At 37.6% G+C, this 21815-nt stretch overlaps 1 protein-coding gene across 1 annotated transcript in view; it reads right to left on the bottom strand.

Moving 5' to 3' along the window:
- Positions 1 to 20711, bottom strand: part of BMPR2 (bone morphogenetic protein receptor type 2) — a 210895-nt gene extending 190184 nt beyond the window's left edge. Inside the window, exon 1 of the mRNA XM_044670646.1 lies at positions 20636 to 20711. Within this exon, the coding sequence (XP_044526581.1) occupies positions 20636 to 20711 (76 nt within the window). The remainder of the gene's footprint in view (positions 1 to 20635) is intronic.
- Between the last annotated feature and the right edge of the window lie 1104 nt (positions 20712 to 21815).

Below are 21815 nucleotides of genomic sequence, written 5' to 3'. Positions count from 1 at the left end.
GGCAGAAGGCAGGCTGGAAGCCCCCTGGGCAAAGGAGAAAGGGAGAATCAGTGGAAGGAGAAAAAGTTTGATAAACTGAGGAGAGATAGGATTTCTGCCTCTCAACTTCTATGTTGGTGCTGACTGGGGGGCCCACATGGCTGTTGTTGAACAGCAAGCTAAATGAGAAGCTAGATTACTTAATCTACCTCCACTCTCTTTCATCCTTCTCCCCTACTCCTTTCTGATTAAATAAAATCATTAAACCTATGTCCAGACATGACCATACTAACCTAGTGTTCGATAAACCCAAAGATTGAAGCTTGTAAGAGAAGAAATCACAGAAAAACTGCTGAGAAAACTGGAAAACAATATTGGTAGAAACTAGGCATAGACCAATATCTCATACCATACACCAAGATAAAGTCAAAATGGATAATTGATCTAGGAATAAAGGGAGATATCATAAACAAATTAGGGGAACTTGGAAAAGTTTACATCAGACATAACTAAAAGAAGAATTTTTGCCGAAACAACATATAGAGAATATTTTTAAATTAAATAGATAATTTTGATCACATTAAAAAGCTTCTTTTCAAACAAAATCAATGTAACCAAAATTAAAAGGGAAACAACAGATTGGGGGGAAAATTTTATGGCAAGTATCTTTGACCAAGACCTCATTCCTCAAATATATAGAGAACAGAGGCAAATTTATAAGAATATAAAGCATTCTCCAAATGACAAATGATCAAAAGTTATAAAGAGGGTAGTCTCAAATAAAGAAATTAAAATTATCTATAGTCATATTTAAAAATGCTCCAAATCACTACTAATTAGAAAAATGCTAATTAAAACAACTCTGAGTTACCATCTCACACCTATCAAATTAGCTAATATGCCCAAAAAGGAAAATGATAAATGTTGGAGGGGATGTGGGAAAACTGGGACATTGATGCACTGTTGGTAGAACTGTAAACTGATATGATGTCTTTCTTAGTTAGGTTTCTTGTATATGAGACTCATTCCATGATCTTCCCCATTATAATCCTCAGCAACACATATCTACATTATGGTCTCCTTGACTTTAGTCATTCTTCCCACTAATCCATTTTATATAATTTTATATAATTGCTATAAAATAATCTTCTTTAAATCCTGTTTGGCATATTCCATGCCCCCAGTATGAATACCTTAATCCACAATGTAGGTTTTACCACCCTCTACTCTAACATTCTCTCATTATTTCTCTACATTAAATCATCACTGGTCTACCTACCACGAACCAAAATATGTTGTGTACACTACAACATCCATGCTTCGATAAGTGTCCATGATGTCTAATCTAAAATCTAACTTTCCTTCCACTTCCAACTGAGTCTCAGTTTCTTTCTAAAGTTTTCCCCAATCTCACCAAATTATAGTGTTCTTTCTCTGAATTTACTCCTATAACACTTATCTTTAATACTCACATAGCACTTGGTATATCTGAACCACTATTATTTTCTTTTAACTATGTGTCCAGTTAAGTCAATTGTACAAAAAATTGATATTTTTGCCCAATTGATAAATGGGTAAAGGACATGAATAGTGCTATGGAATAAAAGGGAAGTATATGAAGGGCTGCTGATCAATAGGCTTGCATTTAGGGCTCTGGATTGCATCAACTGGGTCTCCAGGCAAGGAAGGCTATCTCTTAATACAGAGCAACTTATGTCAGCCAGAAATTGTGAGAAGCCTGGCTGAAGGTTTTATTCAGCCTCCTGCTGTTATTTCTAAGCACCCCTGAGGGAGGAGTAAAGAGCCCCTCCCTTTTGTAGAGCCACTCCCAATGTACAGGAAGTAAAAGCCAGTTCCCTTCCTGCCCAAGATGGATGCCTGGTTCAGCCCTCAAGAAATAAAGTTATTCCTTTCCTTCTTCAGTCTTTGCCCTAGTAGTGGGTACAATGATTCACCAGAAGCTCTTTGTATAAAGCCAAAGGGGTTTATTATTGCCAAGGGTAAGCTGAAGGAAAAGGGGGTTGAAGTATGGTAACTGCTGCTAGGGAGAAGCCCGTGCTGGGGAAAGGGTCACAGAAGAGGGGGTCAGACTGAGGCTCCCTCAGTTAGGGATAATTTCACTGCCCTGAGGTAATACGGTTTATCAGATCACTAGATAAGGGAATGGCTTGATTTAGTTTGTCCTGCTTGCCTATAGAAGCTAATTCCCTTGATCTCCACCCACCAAAATACCCTCCTTCCAGGGCCCAATGGGGAAATCCAGGGAATAGCGGGATATCAAGGGAGAGGTCAAGGGAAATCAGGCAAAGCCCAAAATGCCGCAAAAGCAAAAGGCCCCTCAGTTGGTCCTACAGGTATATTTATACTCCCAGGCTCCAATGGTTTTACCTAGAGGTCAGGGTCAACATTTTATTCCTTCCAACTGTCAGGGCTGCTACAGTTGGTTTGCAAAAGCAAGAGCTTTTGCTGCAACCCTGCATTACAATAGGCAGTTTTCTGATAAAGAAATCAAAACTATCAATAAGTACTTGAAAAACTGTTCTAGATCTCTCATAGAGAAATGCAAATCAAAACTTTGAGGTACCACCTTACACCTAGCAGATTGGCCAATATGACAGTAAAGAAAAATAATAAATGTTGGAAGGGATGTGGCAAAATTGGGACACTAATGCATTGCTGGTGGAGTTGTGAATTGATCCAACCATTCTGGAAGGCAATTTGGAACTATGCCCAAAGGGCTTTAAAAGACTGCCTGCCCTTTGATCCAGTCAAAAAACTGCTGGGTTTTTTCCCCAAAGAGATAAGGAAAAAGACTTGTAAAAAATATTCACATCTGTGCTCTTTATGGTGGCAAAAAAATGGAAAATTAGGGAGTGTCCATTAATTGGGGAATGACTGAACAAATTGTGATATCTGATGGTGATGGAATATTATTGTGCTGAAAGGAATGATGAACTGGAAGAATTCCATGTAAACTGGAATGACCTCCAGGAATTGATGCAGAGCAGAACCAGGAAAACATTGTACAGACTGATATATTATGGCATAATAGAATATAATAGCCTTTTCTACTAGCAGCAATGCAATGAACCAGGACAATCCAGAGGAACTGGTGAGAAAGAACGCTATCCACATTGAGAGAAAGAACTGTGGAAGCAGAAAGGCAGAAGAAAAATATATGATCGATCACATGGCTCAATGGGTATATGATTGGGGATGTTGACTTTGAATGATCACCCTATTGCAAATATTAATAATATAGAAATGGGTTTTGAACATATGTAAAAAAAACTGTGTCTAACTATTTTCCACAGGCAGATAGGAAAGTTTGCAAACATCTCTGCTTTGAGGGTAGGCATCAGAATCCAGATCACAAATAAGATGGAACATTAAGGTCCCACTCAGAGAGTCATGTGAGCTTCCAATATTTGCCTCATTCTGAAGATAAATTTTAGTAAGAATCTAAGGGCCTAACATGAATTGATATTATTCCAAATTCAGCATTAAAGTGGAGTATGTAAAGGTCACAACAAGACTATTTTTTAAGTTATTAGATTTTTTTCAGGAAGAAAAAAAATATTCAAGATAGCCTAACTTAATTAGCTATTAACAGAGGTATGGGAAAAGATGAGCTAATGAAATCAAATTTTGACAAAGATTACACACTTTATGCATAACAAAACTCAGACAAACCATATCTGTAGGTGTACAAAAAAAGGTGTACACTGACAAATACTCCAACAATAATTAAAACAATATAATAATAAATTGTTAGTGCACATATACTATAATAAAATCAGCTTTTCTTCTTAGAAAGGAATCTCTCCTGATAAAAATCTCTGAATCAGAATCTTTTCTTTAAATAGTGTATATATTAATAAAAGAGTAAAATGTAACCTTTTATTCTGTTAAATTTTCAGAAAAGGAAAAATCAAATCAATAAAAGCAAAATATCAATAAATAATAAAAAATTTAGATAACTAGATTTTACTTTAAAATTTAATAAATTCCCCAATCTCTTCCTATAAGTTAAATATAACAAAAAACAAGGAGATATATTCCCTGAATTCATGACAATATAGTAAAACCTTGCTAATTTGGGTCTAGATGATATGAAAGTGATAATGTGGTCAGTAAGTAGGCTGAAACTTATTTCTGACAGTTTTTTTTTTTAAACCCTTGTACTTCGGTGTATTGTCTCATAGGTGGAAGATTGGTAAGGGTGGTCTGACTGTTTTTTAAAAGATGGGATTTCTCATTGCTGAAGTACCACCTCACACCTATCAGATTGGCCAATACAGCAGTAAATGAAAGTGGTAAATGTTGTGAATGTGGCAAAATTGGAACACTTATGCATTGTTAGTGGAGTTGTGAATTGATCCAGCCATTCTGGAGGGCAATCTGGAACTATCCAACCATTCTGGAGGGCAATCTGGAATTATACTCAAAGGGCTATAAAATTGTGTAATACTACTACTGGGTCTATATACCCAGTAATACTACTACTGGGTCTATATACCCAAGAGACAATAAAAAAGGAGAAAGGACCTACTTGAACAAAAATATTTATAGCAGGCCTTTTTGTGGTGACAAAGAATTGGAAATTGAGAGGATGTCAGTTGGGGAATGGCTGAACAAATTGTGATATACATGATGGTGATGAAATACTACTGTGTTGCAAAAAATGGAACAAGATTTCAGAAAAAGCTGGAAAGATCTGCAGGAACTGATGCTGAGCAAAATATGCAGAACTGGGAGAACATTGTACACAATGACAGCAATATTAATTGATGATTATCTGTGAAGACTTGGCTACTGTCAGCAATGCACTGATCTGGGACAATCCTGAAAGACTTATGACAGGGAATGTTATCCACCTCCAGAGAAAGAACTGTTGGAGTCAACTTTCATATCAGTGTATTTATAATTTTATTTGGGGATTTTGGTTATGTATGAGTGTGCTCTTACAACAAAGACCAATATGGAAGTGTGTTTTGTCTGGTAATAAAAAATTTTTAAATAAGTGGAAAAAAAAAGAGCAAATTCATGGAATTTGAGAAAATGAGAAAATAATTATAAATAATACAAATGAGGGAAATGGCTGAAAAGAAAATAAAGTGAAATATATATCTCAAAGATAGGGGAAAAGGACCTACTTATACAAAATATTTTGTACTTGTGCTTGTACTTCTTGTAGTTGAAAAGAACTGGAAACTGAGGAGGTATCCATCAGCTGAAAAATGAATAAGTTGTGGGATAAGGTTGTAATTGAATACTATTATGCCATAAGATAAGATGAACAGTATGATTTTAGAAAAACCTGGAAAGACATATGAATTGATGCAAAGTGAAATGAGCAGAACCAGGACACTGAATACAGTAAAAGAAATATTGTACAATCATCAACTAAAAAGGACAAAACTATTAGTAGCAATGCAAGATTCCAAGGTAACCTCAAAGGACTCATGACAAAAAATGCTATCAGTAGCCAAAGAAGTAAATGTTGGTATCTGATTAAAGCATTTCATTTTTCACTTTATTTCCTTTGTGAACTTTTTCTTTTATGTGAGATATGTGTCTTCTTTCACAGTTTGAGAAATACAGAAATTAGTTTCTGGGGTAAAGAGAGAGGGCTGATTGAGTAAAATCTTACCTGGCAGTTTTCCTTCTTTTAGAGAATGTGTAGAAAATGGTACTCTTTGTAGCACAAAGTGTTGCAGTGTATCTTCTAAAATTTGAAGAAACATGGTATCTATTTCTCACTTCAGAAATAGAGTAAGAAGGGGATACAATCATATATGATAGATTTTTCAGTTCTTATTTACATCTTTCCATTTTTTTTTTGTTTTTTTTTAAACCTTTAGCTTCTGTGTATTGACTTATAGGTGGAAGAGTGGTAAGGGTAGGCAATGGGGGTCAAGTGACTTGCCCAGGGTCACACAGCTGGGAAGTGTCTGAGGCCGCATTTGAACCTAGGACCTCCAGTCTCTAGGCCTGACTCTCAATCCACTGAGCTACCCAGCTGCCCCTTCCATATATTTTTTATTTGGAAAGAGGGAGTTCTCTCTCTTCATTTCCTATTATTTAACTCTGGTAAGAAAAAGGACACAATGTAATAGAGAGAGCCAGCTTTAGTCAGGAAGACCTAGTTTCAAGTTCTACCTCTCACACAAACCAGCTGTGAGACAAAATCACTTTCTGGTTGAGTGTCTTAAGTAACCCTCCAAGACTATAGGGAGAGAGGGAGAGGTGAACCAAGATGGAGGGAAAGGTACGCAGACCCATCTGATCTCTACCACATTACCCTCCAAAAAACTATGATATGATGCTTCAGAATGAATTCTATGGCAGCATAACCCACAAAAAGACATGGTGAAGTAATTTTTCAGCCCAAAATAACTTAGAAGGCCAGGACAAAGGATCTAGTACACCAGGGTGGAAGTGAAACCCAAAGCAGCAGGCCAGGCAGGCCCATCTCAGCAACCGGCCCTGCACAGCTGAAGCAGTAGCCAAGGCTTCCAGAGCTCTCAGTCACATACGGTAACAGCCATTACAGGGGTCCCTTGGCCGGTTCTGGGTACAAGACTCTTGTTGCACTGGCTATATACGCAAATCCAGGAAGCACTCCTTGGGTGTGCTCTAGGGGAGACAGAACACTAGCAAATACCAGCATCTGTGACCACAGAAGGGCAGGAGATTCTGGTTACAGGTCCAAGATAGTTAAAGAATACTTAGGGTTACCCCAAGATCCAGAACACAGGCCTGGAGAGTATTAAACACACCTCTCTTTATATAGCATACCACCTTAGAAGAACTGAAAGCAGCTCAGATTCCCAGAGCCAGTCATAAAGGCAGCTGCATAAGGAACCTGAAGTTCTGTTCCAATTATAGACCCCAACTTTAACAGTTTTTTAAATTAAGACTAGAAAATGAGCAAACAACAAAAAATAAACTCAACATAAAAAGTTATTTTGGTGATAAGGAAGACCAAAACACAAACTCAGAAGAAGACAACAAAGTCAACATTGCTTCATCCAAAGCCTCTAAGAAAAATATGAATTGTTCTCAAGCCCAAAAAGAATAGAGGAACTAAAAAAAAAAGGATTTTAGAAATTGAATAAGAACAGTAGAAGAAAAATTAGGAAAAGAGAAGAAAGTGATACAGGAAAATAATGAAAACAGAATCAACAGCTTGGTAAAAGAGGCACAAAAAATACTGAAGAAATGAATACTTTATATTGTGCTGAAAAGAATGATGAACTGGAAAAATTCCATGTAAAATGGAAAGACCTCCAGGAATTGATGCAGAGCAAAAGAAGAACCAGGAGAACATTGTACACAGAAACTGATGCATTATGACACAAGAGAATGTAACAGACTTTTCTACTAGCAGCAATGCAATGACCCAGGACAATCCAGAGCAGTGGTTCCCAAACTTTTTTGGCCTACTGCCCCCTTTCCAGTAAAAATATTACTTAGCACCCCATGTTCCCATACTATCACCGCCCCCTTACAGTTATTCACCACCCCCAAATGCACCTGTGGCCATCACCACCCCCCTGGATTGCTACGGCCCACTTTGGGAATCACTGATCCAGAGGAATTTAGGAGAAAGAATGCTATCCACATCCAGAGAAAGATCTGTGGGAGTAGAAATACAGAAGAAAAACATGATAGATCAATGGTTTGGTGGGTATATGATTGGGGTATATGATTAAATAAAATTTTAAATTAAATTAAAAAAAAAAGAAATTAATACTGTGTAATTAGAATTTTGAACTACATCTCCCAGAATCCCTTTCCCTTTCCATTCCCACGTTGGGTTCTTATGTTTGTATAGATAAAAGGTGTGTGACTCTCCTCTCTCTTTCTCTCTCTCTCTCTCTCTCTCTCTCTCTCTCTACTCCTGCTTTTCCCAAGTCTGGGCAGATTGCTCTTTTCTAAGGCTATCACTTTCCTCTACTTCAAGTTATTGTTAATAAATCTTATAAAAATATAATACTTAGAGCACTGAATATTAATTTTTAATCTTATAATACTTTTTAAAAAACAGAATAAGACAACTGGTAAAAGAGGTACAAAAATCTAATGAAGAAAAGAACTTCATAAAAAGCAGGACTGGAGGAGGAGGAAAGTGGGGAGGGAGACAATATGAATCATATAACTTTGGAAAACTTATGTGTAAGTTTGTTATTGGAATAAAATAAAGTTTAAAAAATAATAATAAAAAGAAACAAAAATAATTAAAAAAAAAAACAGAATTGGCCAAATGGAAAAATATATACAAAAATGCACTGAAAAGAATAACTTTTTAAGGCAGAGTTGGCTCTATGGAAAAAGAGACACAAGATTCACTAAGGAAAAGAATTCTATGTAAAGTTGAATTGGCCAAATAGAAAAGGAGGTACAAAAGCAAACTCAAGAAAATCATGCCATAAAAATCAGAATTGGACAAGTGGAAGCTAATGACTCCATGAGACAGTTTAATCAGTCAAATATTAAATGGCAAAAACATATGAACAGTTAATTTTCAGATGAAGAAATTAAAACCATATATAAGGATATGAAAAAATGCTCTCTTGATCACTACTGACTGGAAAAATGCAAACTAAAACAACTCTTGAGATATCAGACTGGCTAAAATGGCAAAATGACAAATATTGGAGGATATGAAAAAATGGGGACACTAATGCATGTTGGAGTTGTAAACTGATCTGATCATTTTGGAGAGCAATTTGGAATTACACCCATAGAGTTACAAAACAGTGTACCTAGCAGTCCTATTGTTGGATCTGTTTTCCAAGGAGATCATGTGTTCAGAAATATTTATAGCAGCTCTCTTTGTGGTGGCAAAATAATTAGAAACTGAGGGAATGGGAAAATTGGAAAACAATATGGGAGAGAGTAGGTTTAGATCAACATCTCACACCCTACACCAAGATAAATTCAGAATGAGTAAAAGACTTGAATATAAAGAAAGAAACTGTAAGTAAATTAAGTGAACACAGAATAGTATACTTGTCAGATCTCTGGGAAAGGAAAGATTTTAAAATATATACAAAAGCAAGCTTTAAAAAGCAAGCAAGAGGTAGAGAAAATTACAAAATGTAAAATAAATAATTTTGATTATATTAAATTAAAAAGGTTTTGTACCAAAAAAAAATGAACAAACAATGCAACTAAAATCAGAAGGGAAACAACAAACTGGGAAAAAATCTTTATAACAAAAAATTCTGACAGAGGTCTAATTACTCAAATATACAAGGAGCTAAATCAATTTTATAAAAAATCAAGCCATTCCCCAATTGATAAATGGGCAAGGGACATGAATAGGCAATTTTCAGATAAAGAAATCAAAACTACCAATAAGCACATGAGAAAGTGTTCTAAATCTCTATTAGAGAAATGCAAATCAAAACAATTCTGAGGTATCACCTCACACCTAGCAGATTGGCTAAAATGATAGCAGGGGAGAGTAATGAATGTTGGGAGGGGATGTTGCAAAACTGGGACATTAATGCACTGTTGGTGGAGTTGTGAACTGATCCAACCATTCTGGATGGCAATTTGGAATTATGCCCAAAGAGCGATAAAAGAATACCTGCCCTTTGATCCAGCCATACCATTGCTGGGTTTGTACCCCAAAGAGACTTGTATGAAAATATTTATAGCTGCACTCTTTGTGATGGCAAAAAACTAGAAAGCCCTTCAATTGGGGAATGGCTGAACAAATTGTGGTTTATGTTGGTGATGGAATACTATTGTGCTCAAAGGAATAATAAACTGGAGGAATTCCATGTGAACTGGAAAGACCTCCAGGAATTGAGGAAAGAATGAAAGGAGAAGAGCCAGAAGAATGTTGTACACAGAGACTGATACACTGTGGTAAAATCGAATGTAATGGACTTCTGTACTAGCAGCAATGCAATGACCCAGGACAATTCTGAGGGATTTATGGAAAAGAACACTATCCACATTCAGAGGAAGAACTACAGTAGAGGAAACACAGAAGAAAAACAACTGCTTGAACACTTGAGTTGATGAGGACATGATTGAGAATGTAGACCTGAAAGGACCACACCAATGCAACTATCAATAATATGTAAATAAGCCTTGATTGATGACCCATGTTAAAACCAGTGAAAATGCAAGTTAGCTTTGGGGGGTGGGGGGGAGTTTGAGGAGGTGAAGGGGAAAGTAAAAACATGAATAATGTAACCATGGAAAATTTTTCTAAAAATACAAAAATTAATTAAAAAAAATTGAGGAATGGCTAAACAAGTTGTGGTAAATGATTATGATGGAATACTACTGTGTCATAAGAAATGCTGGAAGAATAAACTGTGAAAGTTACCTCCAGAAAGTGAACAGAAAAGTGAAACATGAAAGACTTTATTTTTATGCACATGTTTGTTTTTTTTTTAAACCCTTGTACTTCAGTGTATTGTCTCATAGGTGGAAGATTGGTAAGGATGGGCAATGGGGGTCAAGTGACCTGCCCAGGGTCACACAGCTGGGAAGTGGCTGAGGCCAGGTTTGAACCTAGGACCTCCTGTCTCTAGGCCTGACTCTCACTCCGCTGAGCTACCCAGCTGCCCCCCACATGTTTTTCTTCCTAATGATATCTGCTGTGATGTGGGGAGGAGCTGAGACACTTGTAGATGGGTTTATTATGTAGATGTGAAGAAAAGTAAGCTAAACATATAGAAGATTTGTGATTTCATTTGTGTGTTATATTTTTTTGCTTTGTAAATGGAAGTGTTTATTTTGATTGTTTTGTAAAATTTGAAATAAAAAAGATTGCAAACAAAAGAAAGAAAACAAAATGGATGGATTCTAGCACAGTCTTGCAAAAATTTATTAGGAACTTTAATATCTTGCACATTCATTGACTCTGTGACTAGCTAACTCTTAAAATTTACTAAAAAGCACTTTAGACTATCACATTTACCTAAAAGCTATCAGCAGTCTATACTACAAAAATATTTCTAACTTACATTTGAGTTTTACAAAGCACTGCAGAAAACCACAGGAACCAAGAAAGAGGGAAAAGGCATTATACTAGATAATTTATTCTAGGAGAAAATAATCAGATAAGCACTGGAAGGCACTAAAATTATTATATCTCCATAAACTATTCTAAAAATTATTAGAACTATAAGGAATCTTAAGGGGTAACTTAGTCTAATGCCCTTATTTTATGGACAAAGAAACTGATGTCAAGAGAGATCAAATTATTTCCCCAAAATAACCTGTTATGCGACCTTTAAGAATATTAAAGTAACCAATTCTATGATATTAAAGATACTTCAATAGAGATGTCACCAAAAGCTTAGGTGATAAGAAACAAAAGGTATCAATAATAAGATAATTTTTTTAAATGGATGAGAAAGACTTTTTTTTTCTTTTGAAAAATTCAATAAAATTATAAAAACAGCTTTCAATCAAATAAATTTTAAAATACAATTTGGGTTTCAAAAAGTCTTTATTTTTTTAAAATTCAATAAATTACTTTTGAATTCAAGAATGTGAAAAAATTATACATTATAAAAGTAATTTTTTAAAGTACTTTAAACAAAATCCACATAAAATATAAAACATTTATCATAGAATGGGCACTTATATATAGCTGACTAAAATTTTTAAATGGCCCTACACAGACAACAATTTCACATTACAAAATATCAATTTGAGACATTAAAACCATAGAATCATATAATCTCAGAGCTGAGAAAAAATTTAAGGATTACCTAATCCAGTGATCTCCAAAACAATTTGGCCAGTTAGGAGTTTGAAATACACTAAAGCAAATAGAGAATATGAAATAAGATAGAATTAAGGATTGACAATATAAGAATGAAAAATGATAAAGGCTGGTATAAATATATAAATTAGTATTTTAATTAAAGCCATCTTGATAGATAAAATCATTAGACCACGCGCTTGTAAGCATTCAAAACTGCCGCCTCCATACTGCCTCCTAGCCAAGCCCTCCTCGCCAAAGAAGAGCACTTACTGGCAAAAAAGAGCCACTCCCTCCTAACCCACGAGATTTAAGCGATCCCCTGCGTCAAGACGTCGGAAACGGAAACCAGTTGGACCATGTTGGATCACGGGAAATGTAGTTTTGATACATTTCCCTTGTCCATAGAAATATATACATTTTTAGATGGTTTTTTCCAATTTCCTTTTTACAACAAAGGGTCTATTACACAAACATACCTACTTTTCTATACAAACACACTGACCCATACAGACTTATAAAGACACATAAAAACAAAAAGAGAGACTTTGCAATGCTTGAAATGGTTCTTCCAAGGTCCTTTGTCTTTATTTTGTGCCTATCTCCATTCCATCAGGAAAGCCTCAGACCATAAAAGTCAGGCTTAACTTCTATTTCCCTTCTACATGATGGTTCTATGAAAATAGTTAGATTTTGAATCAAGAGGATCTGGGCTTGAATACCTGCTCTCATACTTACTGCCTATATGAGCAGATCCCTTCACATGTTTGGATCTCAGTTTACTTCTCTGTAAAATAAGGAGGATGGGTTAGATGACATCTCTAAAATTCCTTCTAGCTCTAAACCAATGATCTTCTGTCCAAATTTTGGGAAACACTGGGGAACTAAATACCATTCAGAGAACAATAATCTAATCTAGCATTTTCATTTCATAGAAACAGATCAAAAAATTAAATGACTTTCCCAAGGTTATACAGATACTTTTGAGGCAAAACCATAACTCTCCTTACTTCCCAGTCCATTGTTTCTCCATACAACCAATTTGCCTACATTACAGATGAGATAACCAGGACAAGAAAGTAATTTCTATTATAATGTCTGAATTAAGAATAGAACCTAGAATAGCAATTATCAATATTCCCCCCACCCAATCCCCAGAAACACACACACTCCCATATCTCTCTTTTTCCCCACTGCTATTCAACAAGTATTTATGGGTGGTATTGTGGATAAAGCACTAAGTTGGAGTCAAGGAGACCTGAGTTCAGGATCTAGCCTCAGATATTAACTGGCTGAGGAACCTGGGTAAGTCATTTAACCTCTGTTTCTTCAACTGAACTGTAAAAATAGGGATAATAATAGCAGGTTGTTATAAAGATCAAACGAAATACCGGTAAAGTGCTTAATACAATGCCTAGCAAATAGTAAGTACTTCATAAATGCTTGGCTCTTTCCTCCCTAATATGTCAATAAGCACTATGCTAAGTAGCAGAGGATAAATACAAAAGACAAGTTAAGATCTGGTTCCTACATTCTGTGTGAATGGAATTAGCTCACCCTCATTCGTTAGTGTAGACTCTAGCCACCAGGAATAATGTCACCCCACCCAACTTAGAATTAAGTAGGGAGGAGGAGGTCTGTTACCCACACATGACAATAAGTAACAAATCAAAAACAAGAGACTGCCCTTTGGGCAGTCCAAAACGGTGTTGAGGCTGCCATTTGTCCACTTGAAATTGGAGGTGGATGCAGGAAGTGACGAAAGATGCTATCTTTTAAATGTGATGGTAACTTCCTGTGGAGAGAGGTTGGCGCCTTGAACTTGGTCTAGAAGATTCTCTAGAGAGACCTCAGACTGCTTCCCTCTGAATTGTCACCTGGGTAAATTAGGCTGACTTCCTTTCTCCTCCCTTGGCATTTTTGGAGGCTCTACCCTCAAGGAGGCCTCTCTTGCCTCTCTTATTGGAGGAGGCCCTGTGGCTAGAAGCCTTGTTTAATTCACCTCTGTGCCCCTCTGCTGGGGCCTCTGAATTCCTACCTGGTTCGGGCCTTGAGTCCGGGCCAAAGTTTCTCTCTCTCAACTTCCCTATCTTCAACCTTCCTAATTGTAAATAAACCACCATAAAAGTCATCCTGACTTGGGTCTATTTTATTTTGAAATTAATCGAGTTAATAGATTTCTGGCAACCAAACCTTAAATATCTAGTCTCCCCTCTTATAGTTCTGAGTTTATATACTAGAAGAAAATACACAAACAAAACAGAGATATAAATGTGCAAAGCTGTTCATTACTAATATGTGGAACAATTAAGTAACAAAAGGATTTTCATTATGTACATTAGAATTTACAAAATAAAGGCCAGTATTTACTATGTTAAGTACTACCAACTTCATTATAGGTTATAACTTGTTTTAGGTCCAAAAAAAAAAAAAAAGACAAATTCTCTCCACATTTCACCCCTTTCCCCTCAGTAACTCTCCACCTCCACCACCACAACACCACAAACCTAAGCACCCACATGCCAACTTTCATTAATACAAAAAAGCCAATAGAAATTTACAATTTTCAGTTCTATCTTGGTCCAGTGCCAATTCAAAGGGCACAAATCACTACCCAACATGTCTCCTACCTGAAGTGCCTGCCCAAAATGATAGACCCAAACCATGAGCCTCCCTAAGTCTAAATAAAAAGTAATCAAACAATTTAGTTCCAAATTTCCAGTCACTCAACTAGGAGTACCAACTGGGGTTGAATAAAATCTGGGACTATTAACCTGGGCTCCATGACTATAAATATAATGGGTTTCCTTAGTAATTCTCTGTATTTCTTTTATGCATCTACAAACACTAAGGAGCACTCTAGAGGATTTAGCAGATTATCAAAAAGATCCATGGCACACACAAAAGTTAAGAACTCCTGGACTAGATGACTTCTGAAATCCCTTACAAATTTATGACCCTATCACCCTTTAAAAAAATACTCTAAAGTCATATCTTGATTTAGATGTGTTCCTAAAGCTTGATGTAAAAACCAAAATCTAGAGAACATAATTGTTTTAAATTCATTATTGAATCTGGCTATTAAGTGAAACTGTGAATCCTTTTGCTAAAATGAGGGATTTTGTACAATACAAATATCAAATTCTAATTTGTTTCATAATTTCAAAGTTTTCAAATTAATTCAACAAATATGTATTAAGTGGCCATTGTGTACAAAGTACTATGCTAGGTGCTGGGAAAGTTTAGTCAGGGTCCTTGCTCTGACAGAATTGAGTAGTCCAGTTAAAGAGACAAAAGGTATAGAAATAATCCTAACACAAAATAATCCATGATAAATGCCATTCACTCATGAGATTTTTTTTCTATTTTCTAGGGCAGTTATCACCATTCTCCCTTGGACCTCACCTAGAACACACTGTATTTATGTTTATCAAATGCACTTGAATTGGGTTTAAAAGGATAGAGAAAAATTAAACAAGTGACAAAGATGAAGGAAGAAACAGAAAAAGCAAAGACAAGATGATGGGAAAGTACATGAATTTGGAGGGTAAAGGAAATAGTTCAGTTTACCTACAGCAGAGTATATATAGGGGAATAGTATGAGATAAGTCTGGGAAAGTAAAGTGGTCCCAGATTGCAGAGGGCCTTAAGCAAAAGAGTTTTAACCAGATTTGGACACTAGAAAGCCACTGAAGATTTTTGAGCTGATCAGATCTATATGTAAAAGAAAATTAAGTCAGTCAATCAACAAGCAATTACTAAGCACCTACTATGTGCCAGGTTGTTCTAGTTCCTGAGGCTCCAAAGAACAAAATTAAATAGTCCCTGCTGTGCCCACAAAGAGGTAACATTCTAAAGCAGTGATTCCCAAAGTGGGCGCCACTACCCCCTGGTGGGTGCTACAGCAATCCAGGGAGACAGTGATGGCCACAGGTGCATTTGGGGGTGGTGAATAACTGTAAGGGGGCGGTGATAGTATGTGACAGGGGGCACAAAGTAATATTTTTTCTGGAAAGGGGGCAGTAGGCCAAAAAAGTTTGGGAACCACTGTTCTAAAGGGTAAACAACATGGACATAAGAGTACATGTACAATAAGTAGAAAGTAATTTGCAAAAGTTGGGGAAGGAATGGAAAGGGACCTCATGCAGGGAGACAACTAGAAAGTTATTGCAATAGATTAGGTGATCACTGATGAACTGAGGTAGCAGTACTGTGAGCAGAGAAAAGAAATATGCTAGAGATGTTGGCAGAGAAAGCATCAATAAAACTTGCCAACTGACAAGTGGAGTGAGTGAGGAATGAGAAGCACAAGATGATTCCAAGTCTGTGAAAGGAAGTGACTAGAAAGATAGTGAGTAGTGTCCTGACAGAAAAAGGGAACTAAGAATGGGTTTGAGTGACGGAAAAATAGAGAGTTCTGTTTTGTTCCTGTTGTGTTTGAAATATCTATAGGCCATTCAGTTCAAAATGCCCAATAAGTAGTTAGTGATACAATGGGGGATATACAGATCTAGGAGTCAAATAAAAGGAGACAGTATTGCATAAAATTTGAAGAGGAGAAAATGGAAGTAGGAAGTTATTGCAACTGTGTAAGCAGGTAGTAATGATAGCTACCAGAGTGGTAGTGGTTGGAATCAAGAGATGGATAAAAGTGATATTGAGAAGATAGAACTAGAACTGACAGTACTTGATAACTGATTGGATGTGGAAAGGTGAGAGAAGGAAGTATGAGAGATGTAACAAGTGGATCTGGGAAATGTATAAAACTACATTTCCCTTGATCCAACATGGTCCAACTGGCTTCCGTTTCCGACGTCTTGACGCAGGGGAGCGCTTAAATCTCGTGGGTTAGGAGGGAGTGGGCTCTCTTCTTTGGCGAGGAGGGCTTGGCTAGGAGGCTGTATGGAGGCGGCAGTTTTGAATGCTTACAAGCGCGTGGTCTAATGATTTTATCTATCAACATGGCTTTAATTAAAATACTAATTTATATTATTATCACAGCCTTTATCAATTTTAATATTAACAGAGATAATTTCAAGGTTTCATAAGTGAAATAAAAGATCAATGGTACAACTCATAAAGAAATAAGTCTAAATGAAGAATAATTAGAAGAAAATTAAAATAAGACTGATTTAAAATATAGTGAATTGAGGTACAAGTGACAATACATTTGGGCAGCAGGAGGTGTGGATATGGGATTTAGGGGAAGGTCAGGGTGAAAAATAAAAAGAGAAATAAAAGACTTGGGAACTGTCTCCATTTGAAACTACTGAGAAGGAATGACACTGACATTAACAGCCAAAATACAACCTTGGATAATTTAGAATTGGGCAAAAGATAAGAAAAAAATGAAGGAGATAAACTGTGGTGACCCAGAAGCAAATGTAAAAAAGGGTATCCTTAAAAATATGCAGTAGATAACAAGAATAAGAACTGAAAGGTGGTCATTTGATTGCAAGAGAGGAACTGGTAAATAAAGGCAAGCATACAAACAACTTTTTCAATAAGTTTAGCTGAGAAAGTAGGAAAGGAAGAAAGTGAGATACAGGGTAGAAGGCCTGTGGGGAAGGGTTTTTTTTGGGGGGAGGCACTAAAGACCTGAGCATGTTTAATGGTAGTTGGGAAGGAACTGGGGAGAATGAGGCTGAAGATGCACTAAACAAAAGCATGAATGAATGAATGCTGAAGCAATGTAAAGATCAAAAGGAAAGGGATCAAGGGCAGAATAAGAACTAGAGGGATGGAGGAAAGAAAGAAGGAAGAGAGAGATTAAATGTTTCATTATGTACTGAGAACACAAACATGTACAAATAAATGAGATAATTTCTATCTAGAAGTAACTACAGTGTAACCAAAGGAGACAACACAAAAGGAATTGAGGGGGAAGGGGTGGCGCAGGGAAAGGGCAAAATAGCTGGTAGAAAGTTGAGTGGCCAGGAGGTGGAGAAGTCAAGAGTGATTTAAGCTGGGAGAAAGTTAAAGAAGATCCCCATAAAATGGTCTCAATTTTCTCGTCAAAGTAGTTATTCTTAAACTGAAGTACATGTTGACTAGATCATGGTTCATAGAAAGAGAAATATTGAGTAAATAGAAACTTTTGAAGAGAGGCTTGGTGAGAGAAAGTGGCTCAACTGAAAAGACAACTGATTTCTAAGGAGGAGGAGGCAAAGGGGAGGCAGTGCTACGAGAAGGGGCTCTAGAGAGAACTCTAGGTTCAGATACCACTTCTGGTGCACTTCAAGCAAGTCACTTCACTTCCCTATCTGTAAAATGAGGAGGCTGGCATAGCTGACCTCTGAGGCACCTTTATATGACCAGTGGATCTATGAGGAAGAGTAACAGCCCACCACTCCACCAAAGCAAAACCAAAGGTGTGGATGTTCTGCCCAGCACGCAGTACTGGGCAAAAGGTCTTCTCACACCATGGGAGCCAAAAACTCCCAGTCAAGTGCCTCCCCAAAGCTGACAGAGCAAAGGTAACTTTCTTTGAAATATTCTATGTAAAAGATACAGCAGATTAGTAACCATTCTTCTCTAATATATGTATCAGATTTGGAATTCTTTGAAACACAATACTAGAGAACTCCCAACCCTTAGGCCCTTTAAAAGGTCTTTGAAGTTTTTGTAAGGGGCCCATGAATTCATAAATAAACATGTAGTCAGAATACATCTCACAAAATATGTAGTATTATTTTTTAAATATATGTAATTAATACAAATTCATTTAAAAGTGTTACTGAATTTATAGTAGTTTATCTTAAATATTTTCCACAACTCCTGTCAAGGGAAGGAAGTTGTATGGGTATGTTGGAAATCCATTAAGTATTCTGACATTAAAAAGGAGTCCTCATTTTTAAAAGATTGGGAAAGAATGCACTAGTTAAAGAGACTTAACTAAAAAATCTTTTTGTGAATTAGAAAACTCAGACTTTGTAATTCACTATACCTACCAGAAATTGTGGTTTAAACCACAACAAAAATCAAAACCACAATTCCAAGAATTATTTTTATTATTATTATTAGATAGAATTTATTATTTATTATTAGATAGAAAATAATGTGTAAGTCCATGGTTTTATCCTACTCTATGGAGGTCATATCACAAATAGCCTTCATTAGAGAGGCAGGGCCTAGGGCCCTTGGACTTGCATTCAAATCCTACCTTACTAGTACTAGTTACTTTCCAGTCCTGTGAGCCAGGTTGGGTCACTTAACCTTTCTGAAGCCTCAATTTCCTCATCTGTAAAGTAGGAATAATAATAGTAGTGCCTAGTACCACCCTGAGCTGTTAAAGGGATCAACTGACATAGCATGCAAAGAAAATCCAATGAGGTAATATATGTAAAGCACTTTGTAAAAAGTAAAATCCTATTATTAAATTTTAATAATTTCACATTCCACTATAGCAGCAGGAGCAACAAAAAGGTTAACAAGTAAAGCCTTCACCATGACATGTCTGATGTCTTTTTACACACTTCTGGAAAAATCACTTTAAAATATTTTACATATATATGTACATTATATATGCAGATTAGAATTTGCATATAAAAATGTTTCACTACCTAACATATTTACAAAGAAATTTAAGTCATTTATTTGTTCCCTAAAGGATAAATAAGGAACCAAAATAATTTTCTATTACACTGACTACTGAGTTTTAAAACATTTCAACTCAAAATTTCAAACTATTTTTTATACTAAAACACATTTATCATATGTCCTAAGAGTAAAAGGCAACATCAAAATATCCAAGGCAAAAAGTCGTACTGATGTGTTATTTACCCAGTTCTTTCTCCAAGCAAGCCCTTTTCTAAAAAATGGAAAGCAAGGAAGCAATCCCTGTGCTTATCAAAAAGAAGCCCAGGCAATGCTACTATCTATATACTATGATATAGAAACAGTTGAATTTTCCTTTTTTGTTGTTATTATTTTTATTCGCTATTTTTAAGTTGAGACGATATTTTAAGTATGATTACAAACTAAAGGTAAATAACAGTAGATTATATAAAATAGTTTTATTTTTTGTCCTCCAAGCAATTGATAAGATACTCAAAGATTTGCACAAAATGAAGGAAAAAAAAACCATCGAAAAAGGAGGGATGGCTATTATAATCCATAAACTACAGTAACACTTCAAGTCTCACAAGTCTCATACTCCCAAAGTTGTCTAAATAATTGGAAAGTGAAGAGATGTCCAAAAAAAAAATGTCTCTGCTCAAAGGTAAGTAATCCTAAAAATATGGGTGCCTAGTTTGCCAGCTTACAGAGAATTAGTCCTTGATGTACTTGGTTGCCCTAAATGACCAGCAACTAACAGTATTACAATACTTTAAGAATATCAAAGCTGCTCGCTATCATTTACTCTACCCATCCAGTAACATGAAAATAGTAAAAGTAATCTGGAATCAACAACCCTCCAAAAATGTTTCAAATTCAAATTAACATTTCGTGCACACTCCGTAATAAAAATGCCTAGTAAAAAATATAAATGTACGTCTTTGAAAACTGAAAGCTGTATTCCCAAAGAGCTCATAATAGCGCACACAGTTCACTGGTGATTAAAACATTATTTTTAATTCTCGCATTACCTCACAGCTAAAAATGTCATGATACCACACCCACTAAGCCTTTTTCCTGGATGGGGGAAAAAATACCAGGACAAATTCCTAAATAACGCAAATACATTACGTTATTAAATTCCAGTTGACTGAATAGAAAAACGTAAGCAATTATAATAGCTTCCCCCCCGCCAAAAAAAATAGTTATTAGTTCGGCATCACAGCCTTAACTGGGACAGCAGCATTCTGCTTTTTCCTCGATCACACGCTCAGTTAAATGCCAGCCCTGCCCCTTTTCTCCCCCACCCCAGAGTTGAAGTAGATGGCTAGTCAACAGCACCCAGTGGCTACTCACCAGCCGCAGTGCTGATCAGCAATACTGTCCAGGAGAGCAGCAGCATCGGCCCAAGGCTTTGCAGCGAGGCAGTCATACCTGGGCAAGCCAAAGAGCCAAAGAGGGTCAAGAAAATAGGAGAGAGAGGGAGAAACACCGGCGGGAGGGATTTTTCAACCCCTCCTTTTCCCGTTTTGAGTTATCCCGATGTTCCTGCTTGGTATTCTCACAATGCAGTTTGAAAGGACAAATGGCAGATGCTTAAAGGACCCGTCTGCAGAGCTCGGACTCCACTGCAGAAAATTCCCTTCATTTCTCTCCTCGTCGGACGTGGTTCGCGCGAGGGAGACGGTGCGGCTCTGCCCTCCAAACAGGATGCATTCTCCGTATGGAGAAATGGAGGAAGGTGGGGAGTCAGGGGTAGCCTGTGAAATCACTACGACGATTTCCCACGTAGTTTCACGATATCGAAAAAAAAGCCCGGTTTGGAAGGAAACATAGCCAGGGAAGCAGGTGCGGGTGGGGGGTATTCTGGGGAGAAAGGAGAGCAGATTGGTGGGGAGCTACAACTTCCCTACCCAGGGAAGGGATGATGCCGGCGGGGGCAGTGGCGTCAAACCCGGGGCTCCAGGCCGCATCGCCCGCGTGGGTCTTAATCCTGGTGCGTGGCTGGGGGTTGGAGGGGAGGGCTGGGCACGGGGGGGGGGGGGCACGTCCCTCCCAAGTAAGTTTCGTTTTAAATCACTTCAATTCCAAAGCGGACGATATGTGCAAAGGTGCCTCCCTCCATGATCCGCCCGGCCTCCTAACCGAAACCAGCAAGCCCTCGGCGCGTCCGAATTCCATGGGCCGAGGGAGGAGGGCAGGCCGAACAGGGTCCCCCAGGGAGGCCAGCAGTGCCCCCCGGCCTCTTTTTCTCCTTGGCCCGCCTCCTCTTACGCTCGAGGTCCCGGGGCCGGGGCTCCACGCACCGTTCCGATGTCCATTCCCCAACCGTCCCGGGCTGGTCTTCTCCTCCTCCCGTCAATGGCTCCCCAGACTCCCCCCAGGAAGCCGGGGCCACTGCCGCCGCTGCTGCCCCTGCCGCCGCCGCCGCCGCCGCCGCCGCCGGGTCGCGCCCCGATCCCTCCTAGCTCGGTTCTAGCGCTGCTGCGGCGGCGGCGGCTCCTCGACGCTCGCTCCCTGCGGGGCTCGTGGGGGG

The sequence above is a fragment of the Gracilinanus agilis genome, chromosome 3 (genome assembly GCF_016433145.1).
Source record: "Gracilinanus agilis isolate LMUSP501 chromosome 3, AgileGrace, whole genome shotgun sequence".
NCBI classification, from domain to species: Eukaryota; Metazoa; Chordata; class Mammalia; order Didelphimorphia; family Didelphidae; genus Gracilinanus; species Gracilinanus agilis.
Note: the sequence above shows the minus strand (reverse complement) of the source record. Positions and strands in the feature narration are given on the sequence as shown.